The sequence below is a fragment of the Diaporthe batatas genome (assembly GCF_019321695.1).
Source record: "Diaporthe batatas strain CRI 302-4 chromosome Unknown Contig00002, whole genome shotgun sequence".
Classification (NCBI taxonomy): Eukaryota; Fungi; Ascomycota; class Sordariomycetes; order Diaporthales; family Diaporthaceae; genus Diaporthe; species Diaporthe batatas.
This window is the reverse complement of record NW_025408549.1, coordinates 2,602,334-2,620,066: the sequence shown is the minus strand read 5'-3', so window position 1 is coordinate 2,620,066 and position 17,733 is coordinate 2,602,334. Positions and strand designations below refer to the sequence as shown.

The 17,733-nt window shown below is 52.9% G+C and overlaps 5 protein-coding genes across 5 annotated transcripts; 2 read left to right on the top strand and 3 right to left on the bottom strand.

Moving 5' to 3' along the window:
- Positions 1-2,155: 2,155 nt before the first annotated feature.
- Positions 2,156-3,068, top strand: KVR01_001139 (uncharacterized protein; the record flags this gene model as incomplete). The annotated part of the gene is made up of 3 exons (XM_044787286.1): positions 2,156-2,200; positions 2,274-2,564; positions 2,682-3,068. The coding sequence occupies 3 exons, from the start codon at positions 2,156-2,158 to the stop codon at positions 3,066-3,068; spliced, it is 723 nt and encodes a 240-aa protein (XP_044649094.1).
- On the bottom strand, positions 2,189-4,296 carry KVR01_001074 (uncharacterized protein). The gene is made up of 2 exons (XM_044784617.1): positions 3,737-4,296; positions 2,189-3,679 (listed from the first exon to the last, which is right to left on the bottom strand). The coding sequence occupies exons 1-2, from the start codon at positions 4,247-4,249 to the stop codon at positions 3,239-3,241; spliced, it is 954 nt and encodes a 317-aa protein (XP_044649029.1). The 5' UTR covers positions 4,250-4,296; the 3' UTR covers positions 2,189-3,238.
- A 1,166-nt stretch (positions 4,297-5,462) lies between these two features.
- KVR01_001322 (uncharacterized protein) lies at positions 5,463-6,846 on the top strand (the record flags this gene model as incomplete). Its single annotated transcript, XM_044789341.1, has 5 exons — positions 5,463-5,527; positions 5,598-5,876; positions 5,940-6,047; positions 6,239-6,721; positions 6,789-6,846. The coding sequence occupies 5 exons, from the start codon at positions 5,463-5,465 to the stop codon at positions 6,844-6,846; spliced, it is 993 nt and encodes a 330-aa protein (XP_044649277.1).
- A 455-nt stretch (positions 6,847-7,301) lies between these two features.
- Positions 7,302-9,723, bottom strand: KVR01_001346 (uncharacterized protein). The gene is made up of 5 exons (XM_044791895.1): positions 8,832-9,723; positions 8,320-8,759; positions 8,217-8,249; positions 7,793-8,142; positions 7,302-7,725 (listed from the first exon to the last, which is right to left on the bottom strand). Exons 1-5 carry the CDS (start codon positions 9,551-9,553, stop codon positions 7,387-7,389), a joined length of 1,884 nt encoding a protein of 627 aa, XP_044649301.1. The 5' UTR covers positions 9,554-9,723; the 3' UTR covers positions 7,302-7,386.
- Positions 9,724-12,426: 2,703 nt separating this feature from the next.
- On the bottom strand, positions 12,427-14,475 carry KVR01_001200 (uncharacterized protein). The gene is made up of 6 exons (XM_044793316.1): positions 14,283-14,475; positions 14,040-14,221; positions 13,712-13,970; positions 13,296-13,640; positions 12,721-13,231; positions 12,427-12,615 (listed from the first exon to the last, which is right to left on the bottom strand). The coding sequence occupies exons 1-6, from the start codon at positions 14,446-14,448 to the stop codon at positions 12,441-12,443; spliced, it is 1,638 nt and encodes a 545-aa protein (XP_044649155.1). The 5' UTR covers positions 14,449-14,475; the 3' UTR covers positions 12,427-12,440.
- Positions 14,476-17,733: the final 3,258 nt, after the last annotated feature.

Sequence of the window (17,733 nt, the reverse complement as noted above, 5' to 3'; positions counted from 1 at the left end):
CAACTCCGAAAATGGTACAAGATGCCGGAAATGTGGTTGAATACAGCAATTTTGTGCGCACTTGATCACGGAAGAAGAAGAATCAGATGCCAGGGACTCCAAATCAAAAGAGAGGAGTATGCCGAATGCTTCTATGGACCTCGGGAGTTTGGTTGTAGGACTCATATCCCAAGTCGCCACCAACGGCAGCCGCCGACGAATCGTCAAGGCCACAAAAATTCCGGTAGCAAGCCAAATGGAAAGTATCCCACATGAAGAAACTACTTCAGTCTGCCTGGCCGCATTCTGTGATTGTGCGGGGTATATTTCATCCCAACTTCTCCGTTCTTGTTCAGACGCCATGTGTGATCAGGACGCTTGGCGGCACCCCTACTTAAGTATGTAGTCCTATACAGGCAGGCCAAGCGGATGGTAATGTGATTGGGATGCTCCGTGATTGCGGTACAGCCCCAAGTCATGGTGCAAAGAAATTCACATTTGCCGAGCAGGTCATGTCGAAAGAAAGGACCTATATCTACCCTAGGGTACTCTGCGAGATGCTACAGAATTGTCCACGTCGTCGTCGCCTAAAAAGGGTTTCTGAAATTCGTCACTGCCATGGGAAATACCACCTTACGCGCCTTCGTACCCGGGCAGGGATGCCGTCTGCTCAGTTCGGACGTAGCATCCAGATCATCAAGCAGCTTAGAATGAGTGTCGCATCCCTTGATCATACAGCAACTGTTGTCCATGCTAGTGCTTGCCGTTTTCAGTTGTTCGGTGAGCCTTGCCTGGCAGCATGGTCATCGTGCAGTAGGCACTTGCCAGCATCGACTGAAAGACGTAGGAGGGGTCCTGGAAGGTGTCATGAAGGAAGATCCCACCAATTAATGATTTTGCAGAGGGAACTGAAAAGAGAGGGCCTTCGATCACAGTCGCATCGGCGCTGTTTATCATTTCTCTAGTTGACGACTGATATGTCCGCCTCGACAAACGATAGGGACGGGGTAGCCCATCACTCGGCCGAGATCGAAATTAAACTTACAAGAAGCAGCATCGCTGAAGCCTATTCCAGCAAATTCTACGAGCGTATTACAAGTTTTTTACCACCAGTCTACTTAGGTGGCTTTGAGATCGCCTCTCTGACGAGGCGGCTGCGTGCGCACTTGCAGGGGCTCCCAGGTCTCGAATTATGCCGAATGCCAAGGTCAGCCTGGTAGAGACGCATGAAGACGTCCCATGGGACGAAAAAGATCGAGCCAGATGACCAGGGTTTCGAAATCCCGCGGCAGTCCCCGGGCGGTAGATGTCATGAGTCCAAGACCCAACAGCCAGTGTCCTAACCGAAATGTCTGGACGGCAACACATCAGTGCCACAGATGAGAACGGCTTCCATTTCAACTGCTGTTTCGAAGCACCCGCAGGGCCCCGTGGTCGCTTCACATCTGAAGTCCTAGCGGTAACTAGCAAGGCCCCTAGTGAGATTTCAGATGCCAAGATGCGCCAATCGGAGTGGCTTCGTCTGGTGGGACGAAAAAGCAGATGCCGGTCTGTTGGTAACCGGACCTATCGTCATCTCAGTCAACGGTCGGGGATTTTATGACATTCCAGGGCAACATCGCTCTGTCCTGTCCCTTTTGAATACTTTCCCGCTTGCAAGCTGGCATTAAGTGATGATATTATTGCAGCTTGCGTGAGACCAATGACTGCCCAGCCTCGCGAAACCTTACCCAGAGCCAGCATGATTCTGTACGAGGCTTGCAAGGTGGTCCCTAACTGACTGGGGTCGCCAACACACAATGCAGCCCATTAGCCACAATGCTCCCAGGGAATTCGATTTCGGCTGGGCCACTACCGGGACTAGCCGTCTACCAACCAGACTTTTGAGGTAGTATCGGATGCCCGCCGGCCTTCGAGGTGGCACTCACGTGTGGTCCTTGACAGCCTGTCGTGCCGATCCATCAGAATTTTGGCACGCTGCCTACGTTTCTCCGAAGACTTGAGATCATATCAGACTCAAGTATAAATCAGCCACGATATTCCCTCCAGTCTATATACACGGATAACCGAGCACGAGAGCCAGGAATCTGGAACTTGAAACATTTTCAGCAGTGCTACACCGACACCACGCGGTGGCGCTGATGAGAACGCGACCTTCAGTAAAGCTGAAGCGAGTATGAGATTCACAACGACTACCTCGCTGTCGGTTCTAGCATTCTCAGTATGTGGAAGCTCTCCTTGGCCCTCCCCTCGCACCGTGCACTTGCAATAGCTCACAGTTCCCACTCTTTCAGGCGTCTACTCAGGCGCAAGATGACGTGAATGCCGCTGCCGGTCTACAGGAGGCCACGTTCTGGAGTCGATGTCCAGACAAAGACGGCTTCAATCTAGGTGACGGCTTCCATGATTGCGATTGCTCACGCGATGGCAAGCCATGGTGGGACTGGTTCGGCAAGAACACCTGCACGGTCGTTGTCACTCAGACCGTCGGTATACCAGCCACCGTCCCTGGAATACCGGTACCAAATCCCGTCACGCCCGGGTGTGATCAGAATGGCCACTGCACAGTAACCGTCACGCAGACAGTAGGAGATGGCGGCATTCCAGGCGTCCCTATAACGACGACACAGCTGCCAGGCCAGCCCTTCCCGACACAGACTTTTCCAACACAAACACAACCAGAATTCACCCAGCCGACACAGACGTTCGGTAACCCAACAACAACATTCGGACAACCTGGATTCTCCACCCAAACCACCAGCATATTCTCATCCGTGCTCTCGTCCGCCTCCTCGAGCATCTCTTCCATCGAGTCCCAGGCCAGCTCACGGATCTCGTCGGTCTACTCCGAGGCCAGCTCGGAGATCAGCAGGCTCACATCAGAACTCGCGACCGCGACGGGGTCCGATCGCTCGAGCATCACTTCAGAGATCGGGCGGCTGACCAGCTCCGCCGCGTCGAGGGCCAGTTCCATCAGCAGCCAGGCGCGCACCTCGATCTTCCGAACGGGAGCGGCTGCTCCTTTGCAGACGGCTGGTGTGGCTATGGGCGCATTCTTCGGAGGGGTCGCTATGCTGGCGAATTTCTAAGGGGGTCGGACACACCACACGTCGTGGTAATTAATTATTATAGTTTGTAATAATCAAATATTATTCCCTTGAAGCGAACCACGTCCTGCCAGCGCTGGCCGATTTGCGTGCAAACACGAAAGTGACGTCGACATGATGATCGATGGTAAATGGGCGGTCAACATTGAATGCTAACGCCCGTGGTCGCCCTGAAGTTCCACAGGCTGAGCCCATAACTCATGTGGTCGTGATGTTGCCGAAGTCGGCATTTCCGAGTACGTGTGTGGTGGACCCATCTCGTGGAAATGACCAGAATGTGCGGGTTGATATTTTGCCTCCTCTGAGGGACTCGCCTGCACCGGTTCTGACGCTCCTTTGGCACTCTTCCGCCTTCGGATGAAGAATATTGCCAACAAAGCCACCAGAATCACGACGGCGAGTCCTACCCCAACACCTATCCCTGCAGCTGCACCGGTTGACAGCCCTCCCCCGGATGGGGTCTCTGAAGGGGATGATGACCCCGTAGGAGAGGCTGTGGTAGAATCACCTGTCGTACTAGTAGTAGCCGTGCCAGTTGTGGCGGTCGTTGTTGGCGCAACGGCACCCGCTGTTCGACTTGTGGTTGGGTATGTCTGTTAGATGATCAGCCAAGGGATTCTTCACGATCTGACATTCCAACAAAGTCTCACATTGAAAGTCGAATATCTCTGATCTCCTATCGTACTTAAGCTGCGGAATGTGAAATGCTCGCCTGCCTGCTCCGAAGTAATATTCGATTCCATAGCCATCAAGGCGGTGTCCAGGACATTCAGCCGCCAGTTTGTCCCGTTGGCGAGGTTGGAGAAATAGTATGTCCCATCCCCCCATGGTTCAATTTGCCAAAACATAGAGTCGTCCGTGACGTTATAGTTCGCTAAAATGGGCACCGTATTGCCAGTTATTGACGCCTGTGCACCGTCACTTGACCCGGCGGCAGCGGCCAGGTAACCGTTCGGGCCACCATCTTTACACCGCAGCAAGTACACGGATGAGTTGTACGGGTAGAACTGCCAGCTCTGGCCCCTCGCACTGGTGTTGGTTTCTTGATAGAATACTGCGCCAGTAAGGCCGTCTTTAAATAGTGAGGTGCCGAGGAGGGAGAATCCTGTGAACTTTGTCACGTTGACCTGGTACCACGTGTTGTCGTCAAAGTTGAGAGACATGGTGCAGTGTAGATCTTTTCGATGATGAACCGAACGAGACGGTGTGGCGCGAGGAAAAACTGGAGTCCAAACGGCTGGGACTTTTTTTTGAGTTTGGTTGTCCCTGTTTTTCAGCTTGTCGGAGGCAGCCCTGGAGAGCAGGGATTTGGATCCTACGTGAGCTCTTGTAACATCGAAGGAAGCCTGATGTTGCGGGCACTTTCCGGCACCAATAGCCTCTCCAGCATGGGCTGCATGTCAGAGGCCGAGATCAGCCATCTCATTTGCCTTGCGACCCCAACCTGCCCCTGAGTCCACGGGCTGCAGGGGTCATCGGGCTGCGCCCAGGGAAGCGGAGCCGATGTGAGGTGGTCGTCGGATTACATGTCAGCATGGCTGGCCGCTCAGAGGGTTGGGCCACAGTAGATCAATTGATGATACAATTTGAATCAAAGCCAAATTGTGTCTATCACACTTCCTTGTCATACTGTTGCCTAGCCTCTTAAGTAGGTCGTCACGCTTTTACTGTCCTCAAGCTGAAGTCGCGACAGAAAGGAATTGCACCAGAGAGCCTGGACAGCCATGAAATGAGCCTCAGCCCTGTTTCAGTAGCTGCGCAGGTTCTCTTTTTCTGACAGTGTTCCTTTATGAATATGATTGCATCACCTCGCCGTTGCTTTGCTGTCAGATACCTAGACCATCTACTTAGCGTTTCCAAGTGACGTCCATAAATGTGCCATGCTCAAGTGCCTGTGTCCTGGGGGTTATTTCTCTCCCATCGCGCTTACGTCAAATGCTGTCTCGTGAAATTCTCAGAAGATAGATGATAACTATTTGGGGTGCACTCACCTACACGCGCGGTCGGCTCGAATTGTCACGATGTCGAGATATGTTAGTGCTTCTCGCTGGGAGAACAGCGGGGTCATCTGGGTGCCCAGCTTCACTAAGTCAGTCGTCTCTTCAAGACCCCAAATTCGGGGGCAAATTCCACCAATTGTAAGGTTTGGTCCCAGCTGTCAACCGCCTAATCAAATCGCTTAATTTCGGAGCAGCGGACACGGGTGGAATCTTGACCCGTATAATTGTGAGAAACAGCCATCGAGACTGCACTTCTGCTTTGATGCTTTGATAATTACTCTGTTCACCAAGCGCATGGTCAGATTTCAGGCTTGTGATGCTCGCAACACAAAACGCCCCCTCACTTCACCTTGGCTCCATCGGCTTGGTTTCCATAATGTCCTTGGTGACTGCATCCCCGGTTCCACCTACCGCATTCGAATGGCAAAACATCAAGCACCTGTGAGTCGTTCAGCCGCCACTTCCGAAGATATACAAGCTGTAAACCAGCCAGCTGACCCCAGGGTACCAGCATCGCTTTCGGGGACTCGTATACTTATGTCCAAGGTATCCATGGCCGCCAGAACTATAGTTTCATTGGCGATTACTTGCCGGGTAACTTTGCTTATGAGCCGGAGCAACTCCTGACGAACCAGATTGTACAAAACTTCACCGGTACGGCGGAGGGCGGTCCAAACTGGGTCCAGTACCTCACAGGATGTGGCTTGGAGCCTGGGCTCACGTCGCCACTGGATTGTGACTTGCAACTGTGGGATTTTGCGTTCGCAGGTGCAGATGTGTCGACAGAATTGTGAGATAAACAACCAGATATGCGTCCAAGTGTGCGGATTCCTACTAACCAACACACACTCAGCACGCCGCTTCATCATAACTTCACCGTGCCGCTTGTCAACCAGTCCCAGCAGTTTCTCACCTACGGGCAGCCAGTATTTGAAAACGAGCTGCAAGTCTTGGCTTCTGAGTAAGTAGTTTCTACGCACAATCTTTACCCCTTCAAGAACAAACATGCCCCATTTCGGGCAAATACAACAAAGACTTCACAGGCTGCAGCTTTTACGACAGGCTGTGACCACCTCATGGGCTGCACCTCCTCATATTCGCAATAAGCTACTTGTTTGGTTCTCTGATGGCTAACTCCCAACGCTGGAAAAGAACTTTGGTTGCAATTTGGATTGGCATTAATGACATCAATGATCTGGCCAAGTCCCCCAGCTCCTTCGACTTCCCGAGCGTCTTCGATTCTATCATCTCCAGCATATTTTCACTGTCCGTGACGCCCCTATTTGAAGCGGGCTACCAGAACTTTCTCTTCGTAAACTTACCTCCGCTGGATCGAACGCCCGGAAATGTTAAGAAGCCCAATCCATCACCCAACAAGACGATGATCGGATGGTGGGATGAGACACTCCAAAAGTACAGCGATGACTTTGCCTGCCAGAATGAGGGAGTGACAACCTTGCTGTTTGATGCCAACACTTTCTTGAACAATGTCTTGGACAATGCAGCCGACTATGGGATCACAAACACGACTGATTTCTGTGCCGGATATCTATATGAGGATGTCCTGACAGACTGGGAGAAGTATGGCTGCTCCGGGCCGCTTGACACCTACTTTTGGTTCAACAGCGGACATACGTAAGTCTTCACAGCAATCCATGACAAGCGGTCTACCGTGGCATCGCAAGCTGATATTCTATCACAGGACAAGCCGTGTACATGAAATACTAGCCCCAGAAATCGCAAAGTTCTTAAGCAACTAAATAAGCAAGCGGAAATACACAGATCTAGGGCATATATTGCATTGTTAGGGACCTAGGTACCTTGCCTGTGCTTCTTCATCCGTTTAACCGTTGCCACATTCTTACAATCGCGACATTGGGCATAGACCAGGCGTATTACCTTCACCGCACACCCCGAAGACTCTTCACATCAACCACGCGCTTGCAAAGCACGATGGCAGCTCCACCGCGACTAGTCTAATTATGCCAGGGTTGTGCCGTTCTGTTTCGATATCGTCACTTACGTGATGTACCGTCCTTTCATTAGGCAACCTCCCATGAAACAAGCTACTTAAGTAGCTATACTAGACCACCTCCTATGGCACCCTGACCTATGAGTGCCTTCTGAAGGCCAGGCCATGTGCGAGTGAAATGTGTATTGATGTGATCACAAACCTGGACTTGTGGACAGGACAAGCCGATGCTAAGCAATATTACACGCAAAAAGTGTTGAATTTCGTACTTATTTACTGAAAAAAGTCAAGGAACTACAAGAAGGCCCGCTGGCACTGCATCTAAAAATCAAGCCACAGCGCCCTCAGAATGCTCCAAGTTGGCATCCTTCTCGCCCCCAATGACGCCGCCCTGGTGAGCAATCGACTCCCTCTGCTTGAAGGTGGTATTAGGTGTCCAGTGCTTGCTCTTCCTGGCGGCGCTGATGCCCTTGACCTCTGTGTACAGCTCGTCGACCTCCTCGAGGGACAGCCCCTTGGTTTCGTAGATGAAGAAGTAGACGAAGGCGATGCAGATGAAGCAGCAGCCGAACCAAATGAAGAAGACCTTGGACTGCAGGTTGGCATAGCCGTCTCCGTAGTTGACCAGGTACGGGGTCATGAAGGCGATCGCCCAGTTCAGGAGCCACTACCAATGAGAGTTAGCTGCTGGATCAGGGTGGGGGGAGGGGGTGTCCAGATTTGGTGCGACTCACGTTTGTGGCAGTGGTGATGGACAGAGACCTAGCCCGATGCTTCAGTGGGAAGATCTCTCCGGTGACGACCCAAGCAAGAGGGCCCCAAGTCGACGCAAAACACGCGATATAGATGCACACGAATGCGATTGAGGCCTTCTGCGCGGAAAGATTGTACACGATGATGGCTCCGGCAGAGTCCTGGCCTGTGGTCAAGGTTCCCAGCATCGCTACAAGGAACTGGGAGGTGGCCATCCCTACAGCGCCCCAGAGCAGCAAAGGTCGGCGACCGAATTTATCGACGGCGTACAAGCCGGGAAGGGTCGAGAACACATTGATGACAGAAGTTATAATCTGGATAACGAAGGGATCTGTTGTGGCCGTCAGACGCTACGCCTCCAGCAGGACTCGGATATGGGAGTCTGGGCTCAGGAGCAGCTCTTACCTGAAATTCCGGAGTTCTTGAAATATTGTGTTCCTGACAGGATTGTCAGCGAAGCCATTCATATGATCAAGAAGCGCCCGAAGACACAAGAGGTTGAGCTCACCATAGTAGAAGATAAAGTTGATGCCAGTCAGCTGCTGCAATCCTTGGAGGGCCATGCCGGTGAATTGACGCTTGATCATGTCTCCACGGAAGCAGTCGATGTAGCTCGCCTTGCCAAGGCTCATCTCGTATTCGTGGTTTGCCCGAACCTCAGACAGCTCGGAGGTGATGGATGGGTGGTCGGCGGGGAGACGTCGAAGATATCCGAGGGCTTGGGCGGCCTTCTCGCCCTTGCCCTGCTTGATGAGGTATCGAGGAGACTCGGGCAGGATGAGCATTCCGCCGATGAGGATTATGGCCCACGCAAACTGGACTGCGACTGGGATTCGGTACGAGCCGGTGTCATTTCGGTTGGCGGTGGCATTGTCGACGACGGCAGCCAGCAGGAGGCCGATTGTGATTGCCCATTGGTAGGCTCCCACGATTGCTCCTCGAATCCACCTAATATATGTCAGTCGAATGCTCCGGAGTCTGGTGTGATATGATTTGCAGAAGGAGGTGGCGTGTGCTTACCGAGGAGCCGTCTCGCTTTGGTAGAGGGGAATGAGAGCCGAGATGAGACCGACACCAAAACCAGCAAAGAAGCGGCCGGCGAGGAACAGGGGCAGGGCGACGGCGGCAGTTTGGAGGATGACGCCAAAGATGAAGACAAAGGTGGACGCGATCAAAGCGAGTCGTCTCCCGATATTGTCGGCCAAGAAGGGGGACGAAAGGGCGCCGAAGAAGGTGCCTGCGGACAGGATACTGACGATGGCCGAATCCTGGGAGGGGGAGATGCCAGGCTCGTTTGTGGTTGGGTTGATGTAGCCCGTGGAGAATCGATGTTGGAAGTAGGGCATGGCCAGGATGCCAGAGATTGTACCGGTGTCGTATCCGAACAGAACACCGCCGAAGGCGACGAAGGCACCGACGCAAATGGCCGGCCAGGCCTTGCCAGCCTCCTCTCGGGGCTTGGCGATAGCAAGCTTCGCCATGTTGGACGGTTGTGTTTGTTTGTGCAACGCAAATACGCAATGCCGCACGGTGAGAAGAGAAGAACCTGATGGATCGGAGTATGAGGTCGAAGCAGTGATGCTACAAGAAAAAAGGGACGAGGGTATATGTCGAAGGAGAAAGGGACAGGACAGAACCCGGGCTTGATATGGGCAGAGTGAGTACTTTAAGTATGAACCACGATGATGTACCAGTGACTGGGACGCCGAGGTGAATCGGAGTAGCGTACCATTGAACACCATTCACTCGTTCTCTCACTCACCCTGTCACCTTGGACCAATCTGACGGGCTCCCATGGCACTGGGGGAAACCCCAAGCACTGGCAGAAGCCGGGGTCGCCTGTGGGTAGGGCCGAAAGGCTCATTGGCACTTCCCTGGCACATGGCCGTGAGGATGGGGGCCCCACGTTTCGAATCTGGGGATGCTTGGCCCCCTGGTATAGCCCGGCCCCGTTTGGAGAAGACAGCCAGTCACGAGCCCCGTGCAGAACTTGCCACCGCCCAGTCGGACGGTTCGCCGCTGTCGATGCTCCCCCACGGGGACGGGGCACCCGAGTCAAGGCTAGCAAATGGTTCTGCATCATCAGCGGGGTGTCCGAGCACAAGTGCAAGCTCTGCAGGCAAGCTCAGCTCGACCAACAATGTGATTGACTGCGCAGTCTGATGCCTCTGGACAGGACCTTCTGGCCCAGCTACTAGTCTCGAGTGCTGCCTGCTAGCCCAGCCTGCATACCTACTGACTTCAGTAAGTACCTGGTCCGACTTGGCTCACGATGTGGGACCCTCTTCCGTATATTCAAACCGCCTCCGCACGTCAATGACGGAGTGGCGTCGTCACAGGCATTCGATGTAATGTTTGCAAGATGAATGAATATTTAACAGCCTGAGGCACCCAGAGAACAGTTACAGCGTAACTCTGGGCGGGTGAAGCTGCATATGTCGACTTTGAATGCGCAGTCTGAGTCCTGAGTCTGGGGCACCGCAATCCGTACTATGTACAGGTTCCCTTCTCTCATATTTTCCAGGAACATTTGAACCAGAACGCTGAAACCCCCAAGTGCTTCCCCAATTTCCCCGGATTCTTCCCCTCTTGGTGGTAGAGCTTGTTGTTGGAGGCTGCAGCGGTGCAGCCACACCCGGACTGGCCTGGCCTTGGTTGCTTGGCTCCATCCCGCCCGCCGCTTAAGCTCTGCCCTTACCGGTAGCTTATTTCGACGCGCCAATATTCTCGCAGCAAATCTCGGCCGCTGTCCGGGTCCCAGTCGCAAACTTCCCGCGCCGGCGGTGTCGAGGAGGAAGTCTCTGGCGAGCGGCACTGTTGGCGATGCCGAGCTGCTAGTACTAGTACAGTAGGTCCCATGTCCATATTGTCATGGATATACAGGACAGCGACACAGTACGCAACATCCCAGAGGGATGGAAATTCAAAAGAATGAGGAATGACGTATGAAGCCCCCCCCTTGGAAGCCCTCTCATGCAGCCGCCTGACAAGTGCGCCCGCCAGGTCCCATGGTATGATGTGCTTCGGACACCTCTCACCTGGGGGAAAACCCTCCAAGTTAGCCCACACCGCATGAGCAGAGACAGGACTCGGAAGTATCGGGCTGTGTGTGAGAACCACTGGTCTAGAAAGAGAAAGGCCTTTTGCGAGGTCATCAACCGAAGGTGACGCTCGCGGGCGGCTGAACACCCCAACCGTGTTCCGCCCGCCCTGCCGCCCAGGGAATCCTGCCGCGCGGGCATATCCTGGAACAATCTCGGCGTAAATGCTTAGCATTCGAGAGACCATCTAGGGTAGCTCCCGCAGGTCTTACCCACCCGAGTTGCCCATCAGAGTAAGCACTTCAGGGCACGGCGAGTCGAACCAGACTCCCAATCGGTCCGTTCGACCAGACCCGGGTTCTGAGCCCCCGCTTAAGGGCCGATCAGAGTGGGAAGGTTGGGCCCACCCGCATCCACCTTTCCCAGCGAGCTTATAGTAAAATCCGGCAAGCCGGCCTAGACCAACTTCTTGCTGGGCTAGAGGCTCACTTCGCAAGTCTCCTAGAGCTGTTGACCTCTTCCTCCTGATCACCACGGCTCGCCGTTGTGCGTGGCACTACAATGTCTAGCATAGGCCCTTCTTGATTTGTTCTTCTCAGTTCACATCGCATCAAAATCCCATTGTTAGCTGTGCCGTGGTGGGCAGAAAACACCCCAACAGCGATACCCTCAAGGCCATTCTTCACGTACCGGATTATGGGGAGGAGGGAGGCGCCCAAGAGCAGTTTCCACTGCCAACAGCCCAGCTGCGGCTTCCAAGGTTCAATCTATGCGTGATGGCAGTTGTAGATGCTCGGCACGGGACTCATACATATCAACTGTAATAGCGATACTACGGTGCTTTATAAGGTTATAACTACAGCTGAGTACCTAGGTACCAGCGCCGGACTCGCCGCGACAACTATATGTATGACCTTGTGTCCTGTTTGATGCTAGAATGATCCCACTCAAGTCCGAGTCCACAAGGCTCCGGTGCCTCCTCGCTCAATTTCACGGCTTTATTAGCGGTTGCGAAACTAGGATGCATTCCGAAACAACCCCAAGCGAGCCTGTTAGGTATTTAGTGCGCCTCCAAGGCATAATCCTTTTAAAGATAGCTTGCTCTCAAACTGTTCTTGTCGTTGAGACAAGCAAGAACAGCACCTTGACATCGCAGATATCAGAGACCGCGGGCGGTCGTCACCACCGGCCGTGGAAGGCCCTGCACTGATTCTTGAACGGGGGCTGCCAGGTGTAATTATCACTCTCCCGAGGTCCTGAACCAACATATCCTACCAATGCTTGCTGGGTTCCACGGCCATTCAGCCCAGCCCTGTTACTAACCCTGCACAGTTGCACCATACCTAGGTGTGATATCATCACAGAAGAACTCATCACTCACGAAGTCATCCTCTTTCTATCGAAGATTGTCCCACAATGTCTCCCTTTAGTCGTTCAAAGTGGGTCACATAGCAAGCACTGACCAGGTGGCTTATTACCTAACTATCGATATACTGTCATTGCATAGTATACTAAGTACACACGAGCACAGCTCAGATACTTCTAACAACCTCTGACGCCAAACATGGCGGCTGGCTGAGCGACGTGACTACTCATTCCTGTAATCAATGTCCGGCCTCAGAAACATTCCTTCCCTCTGTCGAATTCTACACACTATTCCCCTAGCTCTGGGAAACAACTCAGCCGTGACAGTCCACTCCTTTTGGGTGGCTAGTTCGAAGTCGAACATGGCAACTAGAGTGGCGGTGGTCTTGTAAACCTCCCTGGTAGTGACGTTAGTCCTGCTACGGATCCTAAAATGTTGTATTCTAGAACATTTCAAAAGCATGAAAGACGGGGACTCGTAACAATTGAGAAGTGATGCTTACATCATCGCGAGGTTCATCCCAATGCACTTTCGGCTGCCCGCCCCAAAAGACAAGTCGCTATCGTTGTATAACCTCATCCTGTCGCTGTATTCGGCCTCTGACTCGTCCTCGGAGCGCAGGAACCGCTCCGGGCGGAACTCCTCCGCGTCGGGCCCCCAAATTGCCTTGTTGCGGTGCATGGCGTAGGCGTTGAACCCCAGGGCCGTGCCCTCGGGGACGAAACGCCCGTCTGGGAGCTTGATCCCCCCTGCTGGCACGACGCGCTCCTGGGGGAAAAGGTTGCCAGGGTACAGGCGCAGTGCCTCGCGGATGACGGCTTCGAGGTAAGGGATTGCTCTCGTCTGAGCGTATGGGGCTGGTAGTTGGACGCTCCCTGGCTGGGCGAATGGAGCTGCGAGCACTGCCTCGGACAATTTCTTCCAGATTGAGCGGTTCCTTAGGCAAAGGTAGAAGACCGTTCGAAGAGCTGCGGCGGTGGTGTCGGCTCCGGCAGCCAAGTTAACGAGCACGTCTGTCGTAATGGACCTAGTTAGCCCAATTTGTGCAGTTGTTTGATATGAGAATGATGAACTCACATGAGGTGAGCATAAAGTCGTCAACAATTTCCGGGTACTGCTTCTTAGCCTCGATATAATGGTCCATAAAATCGAGATCTTGGACGGCATCATGCCCGTCCTGGCCGGTCAATCGGGCAGTCAACAGCTTGACTGCCAGTGTGGCGAGGTTCGTGTAAGATGGCGGCCCAATGTGATATATAGGGTTCTTATCCAAGAACCGGTCCAGCACAGGGTACATTCCGATCGTGACCAGGTACCTCGATGCTTTCTCGGCCGTGACCAGCGTCCCGTCAAAATCAGATCCGTGATCCAAGTAGCCGATGCGCTTGTTCATCGTTGTTTTGGCTACCGCATCCCAGCCAACTAATGGATAAGACAAATCAGTAACAATATAGGTGAAATGAAATAAATCTTGAAGCGAAGTCAGTGCTCACAAAACATGGCCCAGTCGCCGAAATTGAATGCCTTGCCCATTTTCTTTTCACCCCCATCTGCATAGCGACCCTGGAGCTGCTTGGCGAAGAACGCGACAACGCTGTCGATATGGGGTTCCATTCGGGCCACTGCACTGGTCGTCCAGTATTTGGCGACGGGCTTCTTCATGCGAGTATGCTCGGCTGGGCGCACTTCGCTGAATACATTGTACCTAATCTCTTTTCCTACCTTGAAACCACTGACAGCATGCCAGTCGGTCTATGGTCAAGTTTTCATATGTATCAGTTATGCGTACATGGGCATAAATACCGGAAGGAAGTTGCCTACCTTTCTCCAGACGCCTTTCGTGTCAAAACACGTCTTGATCAGCGAGGCGGTTGCATCGTAGTCGAGGTCGAGGTAGTTCGGGGCCATGCGGACCACTGGTCCATACTTCTGGTGCATCTTGTGAGTGGTGGTATGGATAGATCCATCGTAGGCATAGTACATCCGCCACAGATTCGACCATGCTGATTGAAGCGTTCCTATTAGCTGAGCTCTCTCAAATTCCCAGGAAGTATTTCGACTGACATGCTAGAGCTGGTCCTGGGAACCCTCGCAGGGGTGATGCAATCCAAGACACCAGATAGGATAAGAGCAGGGTCACAACCGGTACAAGCACGATTAGCACGGCTGGGTTGGCTGCCAGAGATGTGGCATCTCCGCGCCATGGGAAGGAGGAGCTGGTTGAATTCATCGTCAGGACAGACCGCACAGAACAGATGAAATGCGATGAAAGATAACACAGAGTTCAAATTTTCAGGATGCTGTTCTCCTCCGGGCCGAACAATTTATGCTACACCCTCTGAGAACCTACCGAGAACCTCCCCTCCTCGCGGCAGTGGGAGAGGGCTCCACTCAAGAGGCTAGGCTTGCTAGGCTATGATGCTACCCCATGCCGTTGCATCAACTACGAGCGTTCAATGGGTCCAATGCTAGGCTTCCTTTTAACAGCGAATCGAGGCCCTGTTGTTGATAATACCTGTGGAGCAAATGTACCGCACACCTGGGCAGTGCTACCTTGTTCGGCCTGTCAGCCTGTCAGCGCGTTTTGGGACGCAAACTAGCACGTTGCAGCAGGCTCTAGGAGCTTGGCATGCGAACGACCATCTGCCAATGATTACTGATTACCTACGTACTTTACAATGTCGCGCACGTGATGGCTCTTTGATGTATGCTTCACTACTACAACAGTATGGATTGACTACCCAGGTAGCTACTGCATAGTCTGCAAGATACAGCTCGGCTTTGAATTTGAGTCTTTGCGTACCGTCGTCGTAGATGTGGTTGATTTCATGTTTGATGACTGCCCCCAAACGCGCTTGCAGTTGTGCTTGGGTTCCAAATAAGTGGCGATTACCGGCCGGGATTAACGCCGAGGCTTACGGGGATCCTGCTCACCTTGCAAATAAAGTTGCAAGTTGTCCTAAATTGGTATTGATTTTCTCATGTCCACTGCAAGGGTCTGCAACCAGATGAAGATGTACCTAGGTAATTACTGTAATGGCCACGAACCGGCATGTCCGCCGGTGTTGACAAATCAAGGCAGCTAGTAACTGCATGTGCCTCAGTAGGTCTGCTACCCCCTTCACAGCACTGGTAATATCAAGGGTTCGATTCAAATCATCGAGTTACCCACATCAGCCTAGTAGCCTTGGAATTATCCTCCAAGATTCCACATCAGAGGAGCTTCACGGGCCCGGAGCTTGATCAAGAACAGGTGAAGGAGCCCAAGAAAACGTTGCTATTAATCCCAATAACGCCCTATGCCACTTGTGCGGCTGCGGGTAAGAATGTAGTTACGCATTAAGGTGGATAGCCCACTGCCCGCCCGTGGCGGTAAACACTTGAACCGAAACAAACAGGCAACAATTAATCAACCAATCAATCAACAAACTTGCTGCAGCAAATAACAAACCAACTGATTGCACAACCACACAGGGCCACTTCCCATCTCCGCTCACGTGGCTACTGTTACTGAAAACCGCTGCGCCACCAACCCTTGTGGGCCCGGCAAAGTGTCGGTTGCAACCCACGCAGCCACGAACTCGTTGTTGGAAAGGGGGTAGAGACCAGGGTTGCTTGCACCGCCGGTACTAAGAGTTGTCGGTCCATACCAGTTGAGGCCATCGTTTGAGCTGGTGTATGCTATCAAGTTGCCACCATTGGCCTCGGTTGAAGCGCTGCCCTCGTTCGTCAGGAACGCAGCGACCTTTTGTCACAATTCTTAGTCAGTGACTCTTTCAAAGCCTTCCAAATACTTCGACATGAAAACTTCTGAGGAAGGGCATGACTTACGAGGTAGGTGCCAACTTTAATCACCTGAGGCTGCGCAGCCTCCTTCCCGTTGGCAGGTGTGTGGATGAGGGTTCGTACTTTGGTCCAAGACCCATCTAACTTTTTATTGGGGGAGGTGACACAGAAAATACTCTTGACACCGGGACCGCTGCCGGGCTTGCTCTGGAATACGAGACTGTGAGATGGAACATTAGCGATTTCAAACCCAAGGCGTCGTAGCCCAATTCCGGGCGGGGGGTGTGAAAAGACAATACTCACAGATTCTTATCGCCACTAATGGTGACCACACCTGGCCATTCATCCCGGAGATTGTTTTCGTCAGCTCCAACTGCTGTCGTGAGGTACTTCCAGGTTGTACCCCCGTCAACCGAATCCCATATGACAATGTTCTCGTCGGTTTGGGTGACCTCCTCGGCCCAATAGACCTGTAGGTAGGCGTCGTCATACCGTCTGATTGTCGGCTGCCACTTGCCGTTCCTGGTTGGTAGAGCCGGGTCTTGGGCTGCTGCGGGTGCTGAGTGTATCGTTTTGGCGAGTCCTTCGGGGAAAGTCACTCCGTAGTCGTCGGATCGGGCGAGAGTGATGCGATATGTTGTTGGAACCCCGTTGTTATAGCTGTGGTTTCGGAAGGCGCAGAGGATTGTGCCAGTGCCGGTGACTTGCACGCAAGACACATCATCAATATCGTCTGGGCCTACCGCGCGTTGGAACACCTCCCCAAATTTATCACCAGCTGCAGGAGCCGCTTTCTTGTTAACGAGGCTCCAGGTGTCTCCATCGTCGAAAGACGCTTTGATCCTCATGATCTTGGCCTTCTTGTTATATGCCGGGTGATTGGTGTCCGTGGGAGTTTCAAGGGCCACGTATGCCGCCATGACTCCTGTTGCCCCTCCCCGATCAACAAACTTGACAGGCTGGGGGTGGAATGCTGACGGCTCGAGGGCGCCCGCGGTGTTGGTCTGAATATATACACGGGCCTTCCCGGCCGCTGATGCGATAGTCGGAGCTAAAGATCGTGAGCTTGAAGAACTTGATGACGAGGTAGAGGAGGAGCTGGATTGTGAAGAGCTTGACGAGGTAGAGGAGCTGGATTGTGAAGAGCTTGACGAGGAGGTGGATGTACTTGACGAGGAACTCGAGGAGGAACTGGACTGAGAGGAGCTTGACGAGGAGGTGGATGTACTTGACGAGGAGGTGGATGTGCTTGACGAGGAACTCGAGGAACTGGACTGAGAAGAGCTTGACGAGGAGGTGGATGTGCTTGACGAGGAGGTGGATGTGCTTGACGAGGAACTCGAGGAGGAACTGGACTGAGAAGAGCTTGACGAGGAACTTGTGGAAGAACTAGTAGTGCTTGATGATGTACTTGAGGTGGAAGAACTTGTGGAAGAGCTTGATGATTCCGAAGAGCTTGAACTACTCGTACTAGAAGTGCTTGAACTGCTTGTACTGGATGTGCTTGAAGTGCTTGTGCTGGAAGTGCTGGAAGAGCTGGAAGAGCTTGTACTGGATGTGCTTGTGCTGGAAGAGCTTGTACTGGATGTGCTTGTGCTGGAAGTGCTGGAAGAGCTTGTGCTGGATGTGCTTGATTCTGAAGAACTTGATGAAGTGCTGGAAGTGCTTGTGCTAGATGTACTAGATGTGCTTGATTCTGAAGAGCTGGAAGTACTTGTGCTGGAAGTGC

Coding starts and splice junctions, on each gene's coding strand:
- KVR01_001074 (XM_044784617.1), bottom strand. CDS start 4,249: ATGTCTCTCAACTTTGACGACAACACGTGGTACCAGGTCAACGTGACA. Junction 3,680..3,736: donor AGAGATATTCGACTTTCAAT/GTGAGACTTTGT, acceptor ATCATCTAACAG/ACATACCCAACCACAAGTCG.
- KVR01_001346 (XM_044791895.1), bottom strand. CDS start 9,553: ATGGTGTTCAATGGTACGCTACTCCGATTCACCTCGGCGTCCCAGTCA. Junction 8,250..8,319: donor CAACTTTATCTTCTACTATG/GTGAGCTCAACC, acceptor CAATCCTGTCAG/GAACACAATATTTCAAGAAC. Junction 8,143..8,216: donor CAAGAACTCCGGAATTTCAG/GTAAGAGCTGCT, acceptor CGGCCACAACAG/ATCCCTTCGTTATCCAGATT.
- KVR01_001200 (XM_044793316.1), bottom strand. CDS start 14,448: ATGAATTCAACCAGCTCCTCCTTCCCATGGCGCGGAGATGCCACATCT. Junction 14,222..14,282: donor CCCAGGACCAGCTCTAGCAT/GTCAGTCGAAAT, acceptor CGCTTCAATCAG/CATGGTCGAATCTGTGGCGG. Junction 12,616..12,720: donor GGGATGAACCTCGCGATGAT/GTAAGCATCACT, acceptor CGTCACTACCAG/GGAGGTTTACAAGACCACCG.